The following is a 12,425-nucleotide window of genomic DNA, read 5'->3' on the forward strand; positions in this document are numbered from 1 at the left end:
GATATATATGGGAGTCATGCCAAGTATCTTTGATGTCATTGGGAAATAACTTTCCTAATCGCAGATTTGATTTGGATTCAGGTGTGTTCCTGCTAAATTTCGTTGACTATTTCCGCTCCAAATCCCAGTATTACGCCCCCGCTTCCTCAGCCTAGTTCCAAACACTTTTGACGTGCCTTATTGCTTTCTTAAAAGGAAAGCCACCACCGATTCCAGTGTCTTATGACTACCGCATAATTGCCCCTAAAGCGAGGGATATTTATTGTTCGCATGGAGCACCTCCTTGTGCCTTTGGTCTCGTGTGACCCAGCGCTCCTCCTTGATTTCACGTGCCGCGGGGGGGAAAGGCTTTGCAGCGGTTCGGCAGAGGATGCTCTCCCGCTTTGCCTTTCTTCGGGCTTGGGGAGCGAAGTAAGGCAGGGCAACAGCAAGGAGGAGCCGGCAGCGTGTGCCTGTGCCTGAGCGTGCGTGTGTGTGACTGTGTGTGTGTGTGTGTGTGAGCGAGCGAGCGAGCGAGCGGAGAGAGCGCCTTGGCCGCCCTGTTTCCTGGTGCTCTGCTCCCTGACCCCAGTGGCAGTCTTCCTCACTGCACCGCTCCGCTCTCCTCCTTCTGCTCTCCCTCGCCCTCCCGCTCTCTCTCGCTTCGCCTTTCCGACCGAGGCTGCTCTCCTCCTTTCTCCCCTGTTTTTCTTTCTCCTGCCTGCCTGCCTGCCTGCCTGCCTGCCATTTGCACTCCAGGGGACCTCGAGGGTCGAAGGTTCTGCCCTGCTTCGCACCCGCCTGCCACCTTTGTAAAAAGCCTTTCCCCACCCCTCGCGCTCGGTCACCAGCTTTCCGCCACCCTCCTCATGGATCGGCTCCTTCCCCAGCACTGAAGGCATCCCTAGGAATACACATCAACATCCAAGAAAATAAAAAGAGGGAGAGAAGGTAAATGATCAACCCCCCCACCCCCACCCCACTCCTTCAGAGAGAAGGGAAGAGGAAGCAGCGGGAAGAAGGAAGAGGGGAGGAGAGGGAAGGGAAGGGGGAAAAAAACATAACCCAACACAAAGCCCTGGGTTAGAGGTGCCTTGTCATGTACAAGTACAAGGGGATCAGCGAGGGCAAAAGCAGCCGCGAAAGAATAATCGGACCAAAACGGGCTGCTTATTCGCTGCCCGCCAAGCCGACCGGTTTTCAGTGTTTTGTTTGTTTCAAAAGGAAGGCTAATTTGCGGGTCTGAGCGAGTGTCGGTTTCTCTTCCTCCTTCTCTCTTAGCCTCCCCCCCCCCGCGCTTCCAATGCCCCCATCTCCTCCTCCTCCTCCTCCTGCCACCCCCCCCCCCTTTCCCGCTTTGGCATTAATATCTTGTCTTGTGGAGGGGGCGGCGGCGGCGGCGGGAGGCATAGATTTGGCAGCGGAGATTAATTTGGCTGCCTTTTTCCTCGAAAGTCTCGGGTGATCGGGGTTATAATGTTAGAGCACGACCGCGGAGGGTAGGCCAAAGGAGCATTGTGCTGTGCCGCGCCGCTGGAGAGAGCGAGGAAACGGCAGATCAAGGGAGTGAAATGCAAAGTACACTTAGCGTTAAAACTGAAACGGGGGACGGGCGGGAGGAGGGAGGTGTGAGGCGCCGGCGTGGGGGGGGGGGGGCGCGGACACGGGCAACCTTCTCGTAATACTCTTTGCATTTGTAAGGGGCATTTCCTCCTCCCCCCACCTCATTCCCTTGGGAAAAGAAAAGGGGGAAGCGGGGGGGGGGGGCTATGCAAAAAAAAAAAAAAAGTCCTGCTTTCAAATGGGTTTCCGAGCTGGAGTTTTCCATTGCTCTTTCACATGCAAGACACCGACATTTTTCAAAACATGCTTTGAAATCGACGACCTTCCGAGGCCTGAGGGCTTCGGGAAACCTTTAAAGGTTTTACTGGGGGTGTCTGCGTCGCCGGAGGGGGGTGGCGGAGTGGAGCGGGGAGAAAGAAAAAGTGCCCTTGCCAACGCCGTGGCGCATGCAATCGCAGTGAGTGCCCCTCGTGCGAGGCGATTCTGTACTTGCTTGCCTGCACCCGACCCTCTGGAACAGGAGTGCGAAATGTGAGCGAGAGGAATTGGGGGGGGGGGGGGGGGAGGCGCCTTACAGTCATGGTAGAGATCTGAGCAGGATGAAAACTTTATTGCCTCCCCCACAACAAAATACAGAAAAAGGGGTTCTAGAAAGGAAAAGGGTTAGAAAGAAAGAAAGAAAGAAAGAAAGAAAGAAAGAAAGAAAGAAGCTTTCAAGTAGGGAGCGTGCCTGCGTTTGATCTGGGCTCTAATGCCAGTCTGCGTGGGGAGAGGGGAGACGGCTTGTTGGGATGAATGACGTCGGGAAAGGGGGATGTTGTGGTAGAGCCAGGATGGTGCCGTGGCGGAGCCATTGGCCGCTGATTGTGATCAATCATTCCGAGCTCTGGAGAAGAGGGAATGCGAGAGACGCAGAGGAAAGGGCCCCAAACGCCCAGCGTGGATGCCGAGGAGTGCAGCCACCTTTCCAAGCAGAGTTGACTCCGGAGAGGAAGGGGCACGGGCGGAGCAAGAGCGCCCACCGCTGCCTCGATGGGCATGGATTGACTGCCGCGAGGAGGTCGCGCGTGCAAAGTGGTTGGTGCCTCGCCTGGTGCCTCTCGCGGACTCCTGGTGCCAGCCAGAGAAGGAAAGGTGCTGTGGATCTCGGGGGCACCGTTTCCGCGCAGGGATGGCTCTTGGCTCAGCTTCCATCTGGGAGGGGGACTCGAAGAGGGTGTGTGCCTCAGGCAGCGGGCATTTTTGAATGAAAACGTGTATGTGGGGGGGGGATATAAAATTTGGGGGGTTAAAACTTATCATCAGTCTGATAAAACTGATGAACAGGCACACACCCTGTAAGAATGTATATACTCAATAGACTGTGAGTTGTGGATTTATTTATCTTTTTAAAAAAATGCTCCAGTTAAAATATGTCAGGATGGGTGGATATGAACTGGAATCTGGTTCTAATCCGTTGAAGTTGTTGTTCCACATGGTTGCACTAGTTGAGTAAACTTATTCCAGAAAGGCTGATAGGCAAGTACTAAAATGTATGCAGGTATTTTGCCTAGTTTGGAGGCTCTTAACATACTTACCTTATATTTATTTACTGCACATTTTAAAGAATATTTTCTTGAGACTCATTCTTAGTAGACAACTTTAGGATTACCCTGTTCACATGTTGGTTGTTCTAATAAAGCCTGAAGAACAGATATTCCACATGAACCCGTTAAGAGATGTTAGTGTCAGAATATTATTTAGTTCTTTCTCCTCAATTCAAAAGGAACATTTAAAATATTAAAAAAGATAAAACCAGTGAAAAGTAAAGGAAAACAGTAAAATGGTGTGCCTCCCCCATGCTGTTTTCACCCTAGGGTAAATAGTGAGGGTGATGTTAATTTTTTTTCTTCCATGTACTGTGTAGGTACATAATTTTCCCCCAGTGAAAATGCCTATGGAGGTGTTAACATCAGACACTAGCAGCTGCTTTAGGTGTGTGGTATAAGTTGTGATATGCCCTGATATTTTTTTTACAGGTTTCAAATCAAATCAGTGAATTCATATGTTTTTGTGACACTTCACTGTCGAAACATACTGACTGCATGCTTGCCATATGTTTGCTGTCATTCTCAGGCAAGCCCCTGAGTTTTACATTCATACATGTTCAGACACTACTTCATTTTTAAAAATTATAATTTTGGCTTTGAAATATTAGGGAGCGCCCTTCCATTGTGATGTTCCAGTCTATTTAAGGCGTGATTATTGTCAGTGTAAGAGAAGAACAAAAAGACTGAAAGAAACACAAGTCCTCATGTAAATTTGTTTATGAAAGTTTTTAAATACTTGTTCTTATTTTTTCTTCAGACAGCTCTTCATTTAAGCTGATAATAATCAAACATTTCTGATAGAAGAGCTAAGTTGCTTAGAAAAAATATTAAAGAAAAATTAATAAGTGGGAATGCAAGCCACTAAAACAGGACCTTTATTTGCTGTTTTGATAATCACTGATTGACATTTTAAAGGCTATTTTTATATCTTTGTTATATGTTAATACAGGACATTACAAGGAATGAGAAAGCGCGTATAATAATAATCTCTCTTTAAAAACCTAAGGGAAACTGAACCTCAAAGGATTATGTATTCCCATCCTTGTTTGCTTCCCAATTAGCTGGGTGCTTGTTTATCTTACAGTTAAAGTTTTTAATATTATAGATACCAAACTTACAACATATATTATATTATTCTCATCAGTGAGCTTCAGTTTCTGAGTTCCATGAAAACAGAAATTTGAATTGATGCCTGAATTAATGAAAAATAAAGTGGCCTATATTTTAAAAAGGCAGACAAATAATTTGGTTGTTGCAAAAAAATCATGCATTTTCAATGCTACTATTTCAAGACTAAAATTTTAACAATAAAAAGTGTGCTGTTTTCTCCACATCCCCTCCAAGCTCTCAGGGCTAACATTCTTTTTAATGACAGTCATTTCTCTTAACGGGGAGATGTTTTCATTTGTATTTACTTTTCAGTGCAGTGCAATTATGCAGTTCTGCACTGCACACTGTCTTCATGGTTAGAGTCTCAAAAGAGAATTACAGTCTTCACAACAGAACTGCAATTGGAAGCAGGTGTTGTGTTTTACTGTTATGCAAAATAACAGTAAAATATAATTGTGGGGGAAATTAAGGAAACAGCTGCAAAGTTGGGATGGAAGCTCCTACATTACAATTTGTAGGCAGTTATCTTACACCACAAACTGGGCAAAAGATTTTACTTGGTGAATCTTACTATGTAGAGTTTGTCTTCCATTATGTTTTTAAAATAACTTGTGAGAGGTTGAGACAAAGGGTGAAAATATCTCACAGAATGTATTAAAACTATGATTAAGGGTTCTGGTTAAAATCTGCCTGATGGGATCTTAGTTTTATTTTCTTATCACATGAAGGGGAGATCTTGACTCTTGTAAAGGAAGCTAGTGGGATTCCTTAACCTGCATAACATATGGAAGCCTATGTAGGCCTGAGGTTGTAAAATAATAAAATAAATGGCCTATGGCAGGCCATCTGCTAGTTGGAGAGCTCTATTGTAGAATTTTCTGCCAGACTGAAATTTAGAGAATGTTAATGCGTAGGTGAGGTTCTAGATGCTTGGATTTAGACTCATCAGATCCTGTTTCTGTTTAGATCCAGGTCTGCGTTGTTCATAGTAGGAAATCTGACTTTTCCATTTTTTTGCTAACAACCAATGAAATTATCTGTTTTAGCCAGTATTGATTATAGTAAGAGGTAGCTTATAAATGCAGCCACCTCTCCTACTATAAAGTGTGTTTGTCTCTTTGGATTTTGATCACATCCTAGAAAGCTTAAAGTACCTTGCAACTAGACAACTCTTATCTTGAATGGCCATTCGATTTATGCGGAGCTTTGTGTAAAACACAGTATTATTCTTTTATGATACTTTTGCTATTAAGACGTAGTTTGCATGGTCAGTTTTGCCCTTTATGGTTGAGTTCAGTGTTAGCCTGTAGTGTATCTGGTGCCCATAAATGGAAGTAGTACAAGTACAGCTTATCTAAATGGCAATTGGGGAGGCATCCAAAACATCTGGGTAAATACAAAGAATATTTACAGAAAAATATCAGGAGAAGGGAGGTCACACTGAATGCATTGGAGTAATCGGGTTCTGAGCGAATGACTTGTGACTAATGGTTTAGGTTAAATAATGAAACATGTAAGTACATAAAATTTGGATTTAAAATACATAGCATTTTGAATCAAAATAATTTAAAATTCTTTAAAAAGACATATTTGATGTTCTTTAAATTCAAGGCAACAGGACAATATTGAAATAGCAGGAGTCTATCTCTTGCTGTTTTTTAGATTAAGTGAAAATAATGAAGGGGTATATAACATTAAAAAGGTATATATAACATTATGTTTCCTTTAAAACATAATTATTACCTTAATGGATAAATGAGATTTAAGTCCATCTTGTTCAAGATTTGGCTTAGTCTGGATATTCATGAGTTGGAAATGATGGGGGTTAGCTTTCTCTGTGTTTTTGCTCAGAATTTGAGGTACAAAATTTTCTTTTAGCTATTGTAGCTGATAACCCCTGATGAGATCCACCCTTGTCTTCTAATCATTTAAAAAAGGCATCCCTGTTAGTGGGAGTCATTACATCTCATGATAGTGAATCATAGAATCATAGAATAGAATCGTAGAGTTGGAAGGTACCTCCAGGGTCATCTAGTCCAACCTCCTGTGCAGTGCAGGAACTCACAAGTTCTAGGAGTTAATTATGTTTTGTGTTAAGAATGCATAATTTTTGCTTGCCTTGAACCTTATGCCCTGCTACTATAAGAGAGTATAAAATATTCCTAACCATTTATCTAATCTTATTCACAATTTTATAAATGTCTGTTATTATGCCCTTATTTTTGTTCTTCAGTAAAAGTTCTATCCTCTTTAGCCTTTCTTTGCAGTGAAGCCACTCCTGTGCCTTAAACATTTTAGCGTGCCTTTTCTATCTACATTATCCTTTTTTGACTGGCAGTCACCAGAACTGGACACAGATTCTAAACATGGCTGCATGATAGATTCATAACCGTATTCCCTGTCATTTGTGCATTGTGTGAAACAGGACATAGGCATGCTGGTAACTGTTACTGATCGATTTTATATTAAAGAGATAGTTGATAGTTGAAGTGAATTAGAATAGGTTTTTTTTTGTTTTCAATAATGGGTAAACTGAGCTGACGTTATGGAAATCTTATAAGAGCTGTCAAAATAGAACTAAATTTGCCATATGTATTTGAAGGAGAGAGCAGAGGAGAGAATGGAGGACATGCTTGTCCAAAGTTGCTTGACTTTTGGGGTTTTAGGGAAAAAAAGAAATGTTTACAATTCTTCTTAGTACACATGTGTATCTTTACAATTAAAAAGAAGTATACTTTATTTTAAATTTCAAGTCAAGTATTCTCTAACTATATTTTAAATTAAATAAGTCAAAGCAGGAAACTTGAGGTGCAGTTACACTGTTCTAAGCATATAGGCTGTAATGAATTTAGAAGAGTGTAACACTGTTTAGGATTGCGTTTCTAGTAACATCAGGGAATAATTAACATCAAATGAATACATTCCATGTCAGATTAAGAACGTATCAGTTCATATTTGCATAAGAAACAATCATAACCAAGGTTAGCCTAAGGTCCCAAATGGAATGTTATACCTTTAAATAAATGTGTTCATATGATTTTTTTTTGTTCCAGAATTCTGCAGAGCTCATGAGGAGATTTCTGAGTTCCGACATTGGCTGAAACATAATGCCCATCTCCGTACTTCGCTTTGGAAAGTTGTAATTTGCTCATGTCTATAAAGAGGAAGCATGGCTCATGGAATTACTTCACAAGGCAAAGTTACCATCACAGTGGATGAATACAGCTCAAATCCTACCCAGGCGTTCACACATTACAATATTAACCAGAGCAGGTTCCAGCCGCCACATGTACACATGTAAGTAATAGTAAAGGTTTGTTTTTAGTACTTTCTATAATGGCACTAGCAGTGACCAACTTTTTAAAGACTGAATGGATTATTAGGATCCTACCAGTTACTGAAAGACTATATAGGTTAGCTCGATATAGTTTGCAGAATTTCCTATTGTTCTTCATACTTTCTGGAAACCAAACTGAAGTTGGTAGATGTTCTGTAGTTTATAGCATTCTTAGACAAAAAAAAATTATTGGCCTCCTTAGCAGTTAAAATGTTAACTCATTATAGGGTAATGTGATTGTAGGTGTTAAACAGTTTTTTTAAATGAGCATTTTTTTCCTTGTTTACTGAAACTAACTGAAAATGCTTTCATAATAACTTGTGCAACCTTGAGAGTCAGCTTTGTGCTCTTACAAAATTGAAGTTCTGAAGTCTTAACTGCTTGGATGTGATAAATTTAAATCCTATTTGGCCCATCTTTGAATTGATGGGAGTTATTAGAATGTATTTATAATGCCCCAATAAATGGATAAAACTAGCCAAAATGTGATACATGGTGCATCAGATAAAATAGCGTTCAAAGAGCTCCAGATGTCAGAGACTTGGTAAAGCTCAGCACAATTTTGTATGTGAGCTGCAGGCCTAGAAACAGACTTGTAGCTTTATTGATTTCACTGGAACTTGCCAGAGGGACATATTTCTTGAAAATGTGAGCACCCTTCCCCCACCCTTTGCACTCAGCTGCGAAATAGGCCTAATTGGGACTAATTGTCTCCTGATCACTGAATCCTTTGTCCTCCTTGTTGTAAGGGGAACGTGTGCCGCATGCTGCATTCCTCTTACAACAGGGAAGACAAAGGATTTTAAGACTACTGAACTGTTAGTCCCAAGAAATACAAATACTGCATTAAAATAATGTTTATGGCCTGAACCACAAACAGAGAACAAACACTTCCTTGCTCACCTTGCTATGTTTTGGTATTGTCTGGATAACAATAAAAGTATCTACCTAAGCCCAGGATATTTTGTTTGTGTGTGTTTATATTTGTATAACTGAGGCTTAAACTCTAGATTTTCTTATTGTTTCATGATGTCTGATAAAGATCAGTTACCTTTGGCTTAGCTGTCCCCCCCAAGTTGTTTGAAGGATAAGTTAAATTAAAAAACAAAAGGAGGCACTCTTGACCTCAGGTTGACCCAAAGTGGTTATTCATTCAATTGATAATAGGTTTTACATACTGATAATTCTAAGTAATTTTGTTACTTGTACTGCATTTTCTAAGTAATACAAACTGGCTACAGTGATATCTCTTTATTGGATTAACTTGTCTTGGTCTTGCTCTGGGGGCTGTAAGCAAACTTTTGAGTTAAGCCAAAGAGAAAGGTAGCTTATTTTCAGCTGTGGAGAAAGGCAGAGAAGTTCTTTGCCAATGCAAATATTTTAATCACTTCAGGAAAAACAGTTGGCTTATCAAGGAACATTTAAAAAGACTTTGGCAGTGATATAAAGAAGCATGTGGCCAGATCTTCTTCTTTTTTCCTGGAGGGGAGTTTAAGCCTTGTGAAACCCCGGGTGAATTTTCAAAATCTTAAAATGTTAAAAGCAGCTTGATGTGGTGAGCTTGTGTTAGGGTGGAACCCAAAGAACCCAAACATCCGTGGGGATGGGGACCTCAAGCCCCTGAACATTTTTGCAGGCCCTTCTGTGTGAGTGAATGGGCTTGTGAAAAGATGGACTAACCAGAAGGGAATTAAACTGTTAGCCAACTGTTTTATCTGACCATAGATAGATGTATATCCTGTATCAAGTGATCAGTAGAACAATTCAATTTCTTTGTAATGGGTTTAGTATTAAAGACATTTGTAAACCCATTAAGAGGGCATTTTAAGAAAATGCAGCTATGTTGGTGGGAGGTCATCATTTATGAAGGTGGACAAGTTGAAGCATTACACAGTTTGAGTCCAGGAGCACCTTTAAGACCAGCATGAAAGTTTATACCTTGAATTGTTGGTTGTAAAGGTGCCACTGGACTCAAACTTTGTTCTGCTGCTTCAGACAAACATGGCTACACACCTGACTATCATTAAAAATACCGTTATGACAAAGGTCATTTATTTTCTAGATAAACATTATTTTTTCTTTTGATATACAGTGTAAATCTTCCTAACATCTCCAAGCATTGACTGTATACAGTTAAGCTGTCCTGATTGATGAATCAGATTGAAAAAGAGAAAATTTAAATTCATTAAGCCTTCTAGTCCAAATTCACTTTGAATAAATTGGATGCTACCATTTATATTCAGTAGAAGTGAAATCAAACCACTTCTGCTTCTAGCTAGGTTTGATCAAAAATAAATATCACCTGGTTTTATTTCTAGAAAAGGTAAACATGTTATGTTTATGCATCTTTAAATGCAAAATTTTGAGCAGATTGTTTTATATTTTAAGTTCTTGTTGCTTCAATTTAAAGGGTATGAAAATTATGTTGCCTTGTGGAGATAGTGGTTTAGATTTTTACTCTTTAGGTTAAAGTGAGGAGCTAGTGATGATTGTGACTAATTGTGTACCTGTATAGTGAATAGGATACCTATATAGCGAGTGGGATTTACACTATCAGCAAAACCATGACAGTAAAGCTGATGTGGGAAAACTAGGAGCTGAGAGGTCAGACAAAACTTTAATGGCAGCTGTAGAACAGATTTGGGCAACTTGGTCATTGTGGAATGTATCACGGTAAAGAACCAGTGCTGTTGTAAGTTTCAGGGCGGGTTTAAAAAATTAATTTTTGCCCAGAAGAGAGGAAAACTGGGTGAAGTAACGCATAATCTGGAATCCCACTTCCAATTTTGGCAGTAATAAGGAGACCTGCAAATTTTAGGTCTTTTCCAGCCCAGTGAACACAGGTGTAACTGTACTATATCTGTACTGTATCTTGATTACATTTAATTAACAAACATTTTATAGTTATTTTCTGTGTATGGATATGAAGTACCGTATAGTTACTTCTACAGTAGGGGTTCCCAAAGTGGGCTGTATGCCCTACCCTGGGAACTGTGAAAGGATGCAGAGGGGCAGTGAGGAATTTGAGGGCAGTAGGGAGTAGCAGTCTGATTCTTACTGATGTAGCTGCATTTTCTTAGTGAGTGGCATTCCAAGGTGGCTGGCCATTTCCTGCCTCTGGGTTTCCTTGCTGGCCTCCCATTCCACTTCTGACCAGGGCTAACTCTGCTTAGCTTCCCAAAGAAAACAACAGCGTTAAGAAGGTGAGCTGGATGGAATCATATTCCTGTTGAACTTCTCCTCCTCAGTCTGTTCTTCCCTGGCTCTACCCAAGATCTCCAGGAATTTCTTATCCCAGGGTTGGCAACCCTTCTCCAAAAGTCTTCATTTTTGGTAGGGTGGAAAAGCCTTCTGCTAGTTCCTGGCCAGTGAATTTTTCACTGCTTGCTTTTCTCTCTTTCTCTTCCTGCTTCTTTCTCCCGAATGAGGACCCATTCAGTAATGACTTTTATAAATAACTTATATTTTTCCAGACTAGTATATGGCCCCTGTGCGAGAACCAAAAAAGAAGTGTAGGCAATATAGTATGTTTTGAACTTGCAGTAGACCTAACACCAGGAAAGAGGTGTGTGTTCATATGGGGGGGGGGGGGAAGGGACCTAGGGATATGGCCTGGAAGCCAAGGGGGCAGCAGCCCAAAGAATTTGGGAACCAGTGTTCTACAGTATCATCATTAAGCACCTGTGTGCTGTAATGTTGAACCTGTGCTGATGTCTGTCATATCCAGCACAGTACAGTAAACAACAATACTTTTATCCTGAAAATGTTTCATAGAACTGGGAATTCAAGCTTTAAAACCAGAGATCAGAAAAAAATTGTGACATTTGCGTTTTTTTTTTTAATTGGCCCCATTCTTCCGTGCTTAAGCAGTAGTACTTAGTTACTTAGTAGTACTTAGTTACTACTTTTTCAAACTCAACTTTGCAATCATGAAAGCTAGAAATTTTACTTAAAAGAAACTGAATGCTTTCTGTTCAGGATCTAAGATGCCAGAGTATGTGGAAATGTAATAAAACCTGTATGTAGATATTTACCATCCTTTTTGTACAGAAACAATGATACCAACCCTGGAAATCGGGATTTATATCCTATATATGCCTTTAAAAAAAGGCATCATAAAATTGGTGCGTAAATAATTTATGTTGCTATTGCTCTGGCTTTAAGTTTGCCACTATTCATTGTGTCCCATAAGTGTAAACATAATCTATCTTGATGTATCCTTTTCTTATTTTGATCTTGTCTTTGATGTTATACTGTTGTTTGCAGTGGATATGTGTATATGCTTACCCACAGTTACAACAAACAAACAAAAACTGGGTACATAATAAATGAAAATACCAGAAAAAAGGAGGGGTCTGTGTAATCGTGACTCTGAAACTAGTAAATATTGTTTCCAAAAGTGCAAAATGGTCATTTATATAGTATCCTCAAGACAATCATTAGTAATAACCAAATAATACTGTAAATGTGTATACAGTAATACAATGTTTATGAAAGCCTGTGAGATGGCAGTGAAGGCAGTGAAGAGAGACTTCTACACAGTCTCCATTGCGTCTGTGCCTGCCATGATTATTTAGGGTGATTCGATCTTTCATCGTCCTCAAAGAGGGGCATTCAGACAGTACATAATTGGCACTTAGCTCCTAGGCCTGTGTGAGCTTTTTTGTAGATGAAATCTTATCGTTCCACCATGACCTTCCACCAAGGGTTAATACAGTACAAGAATCGGAAGCCCCTTGGCCGCCTTCACAGGAGCTTTTGCTTTGATGGGGCCGACCACTTGTCTACTTCACCCCTGCCCTTCATGGTTCCAGAAAACAGGTGACAGGATAATTGGGAGACCCCCT

The 12,425-nt window shown here is 40.8% G+C and overlaps 1 protein-coding gene across 3 annotated transcripts in view; it reads left to right on the top strand.

Annotated features, from left to right (window-relative positions):
* Positions 1-360: 360 nt before the first annotated feature.
* MPPED2 (metallophosphoesterase domain containing 2) overlaps positions 361-12,425 on the top strand; it is a 197,174-nt gene continuing 185,109 nt past the window's right edge. The window contains exons 1-2 of one of the 3 annotated variants that reach the window (XM_077321960.1): positions 361-930; positions 7,295-7,538. In XM_077321960.1, the coding sequence (XP_077178075.1) occupies positions 7,411-7,538 (128 nt within the window). In that variant the 5' untranslated portion in view covers positions 361-930; positions 7,295-7,410. Of the gene's footprint in view, positions 931-1,934; positions 2,074-2,344; positions 2,677-7,294; positions 7,539-12,425 lie in introns of those variants that run through there. The other 2 variants (XM_077321963.1, XM_077321962.1) reach the window with 2 other exon arrangements.

This window comes from Paroedura picta, chromosome 2 (assembly GCF_049243985.1).
Source record: "Paroedura picta isolate Pp20150507F chromosome 2, Ppicta_v3.0, whole genome shotgun sequence".
Taxonomy (NCBI): domain Eukaryota; kingdom Metazoa; phylum Chordata; class Lepidosauria; order Squamata; family Gekkonidae; genus Paroedura; species Paroedura picta.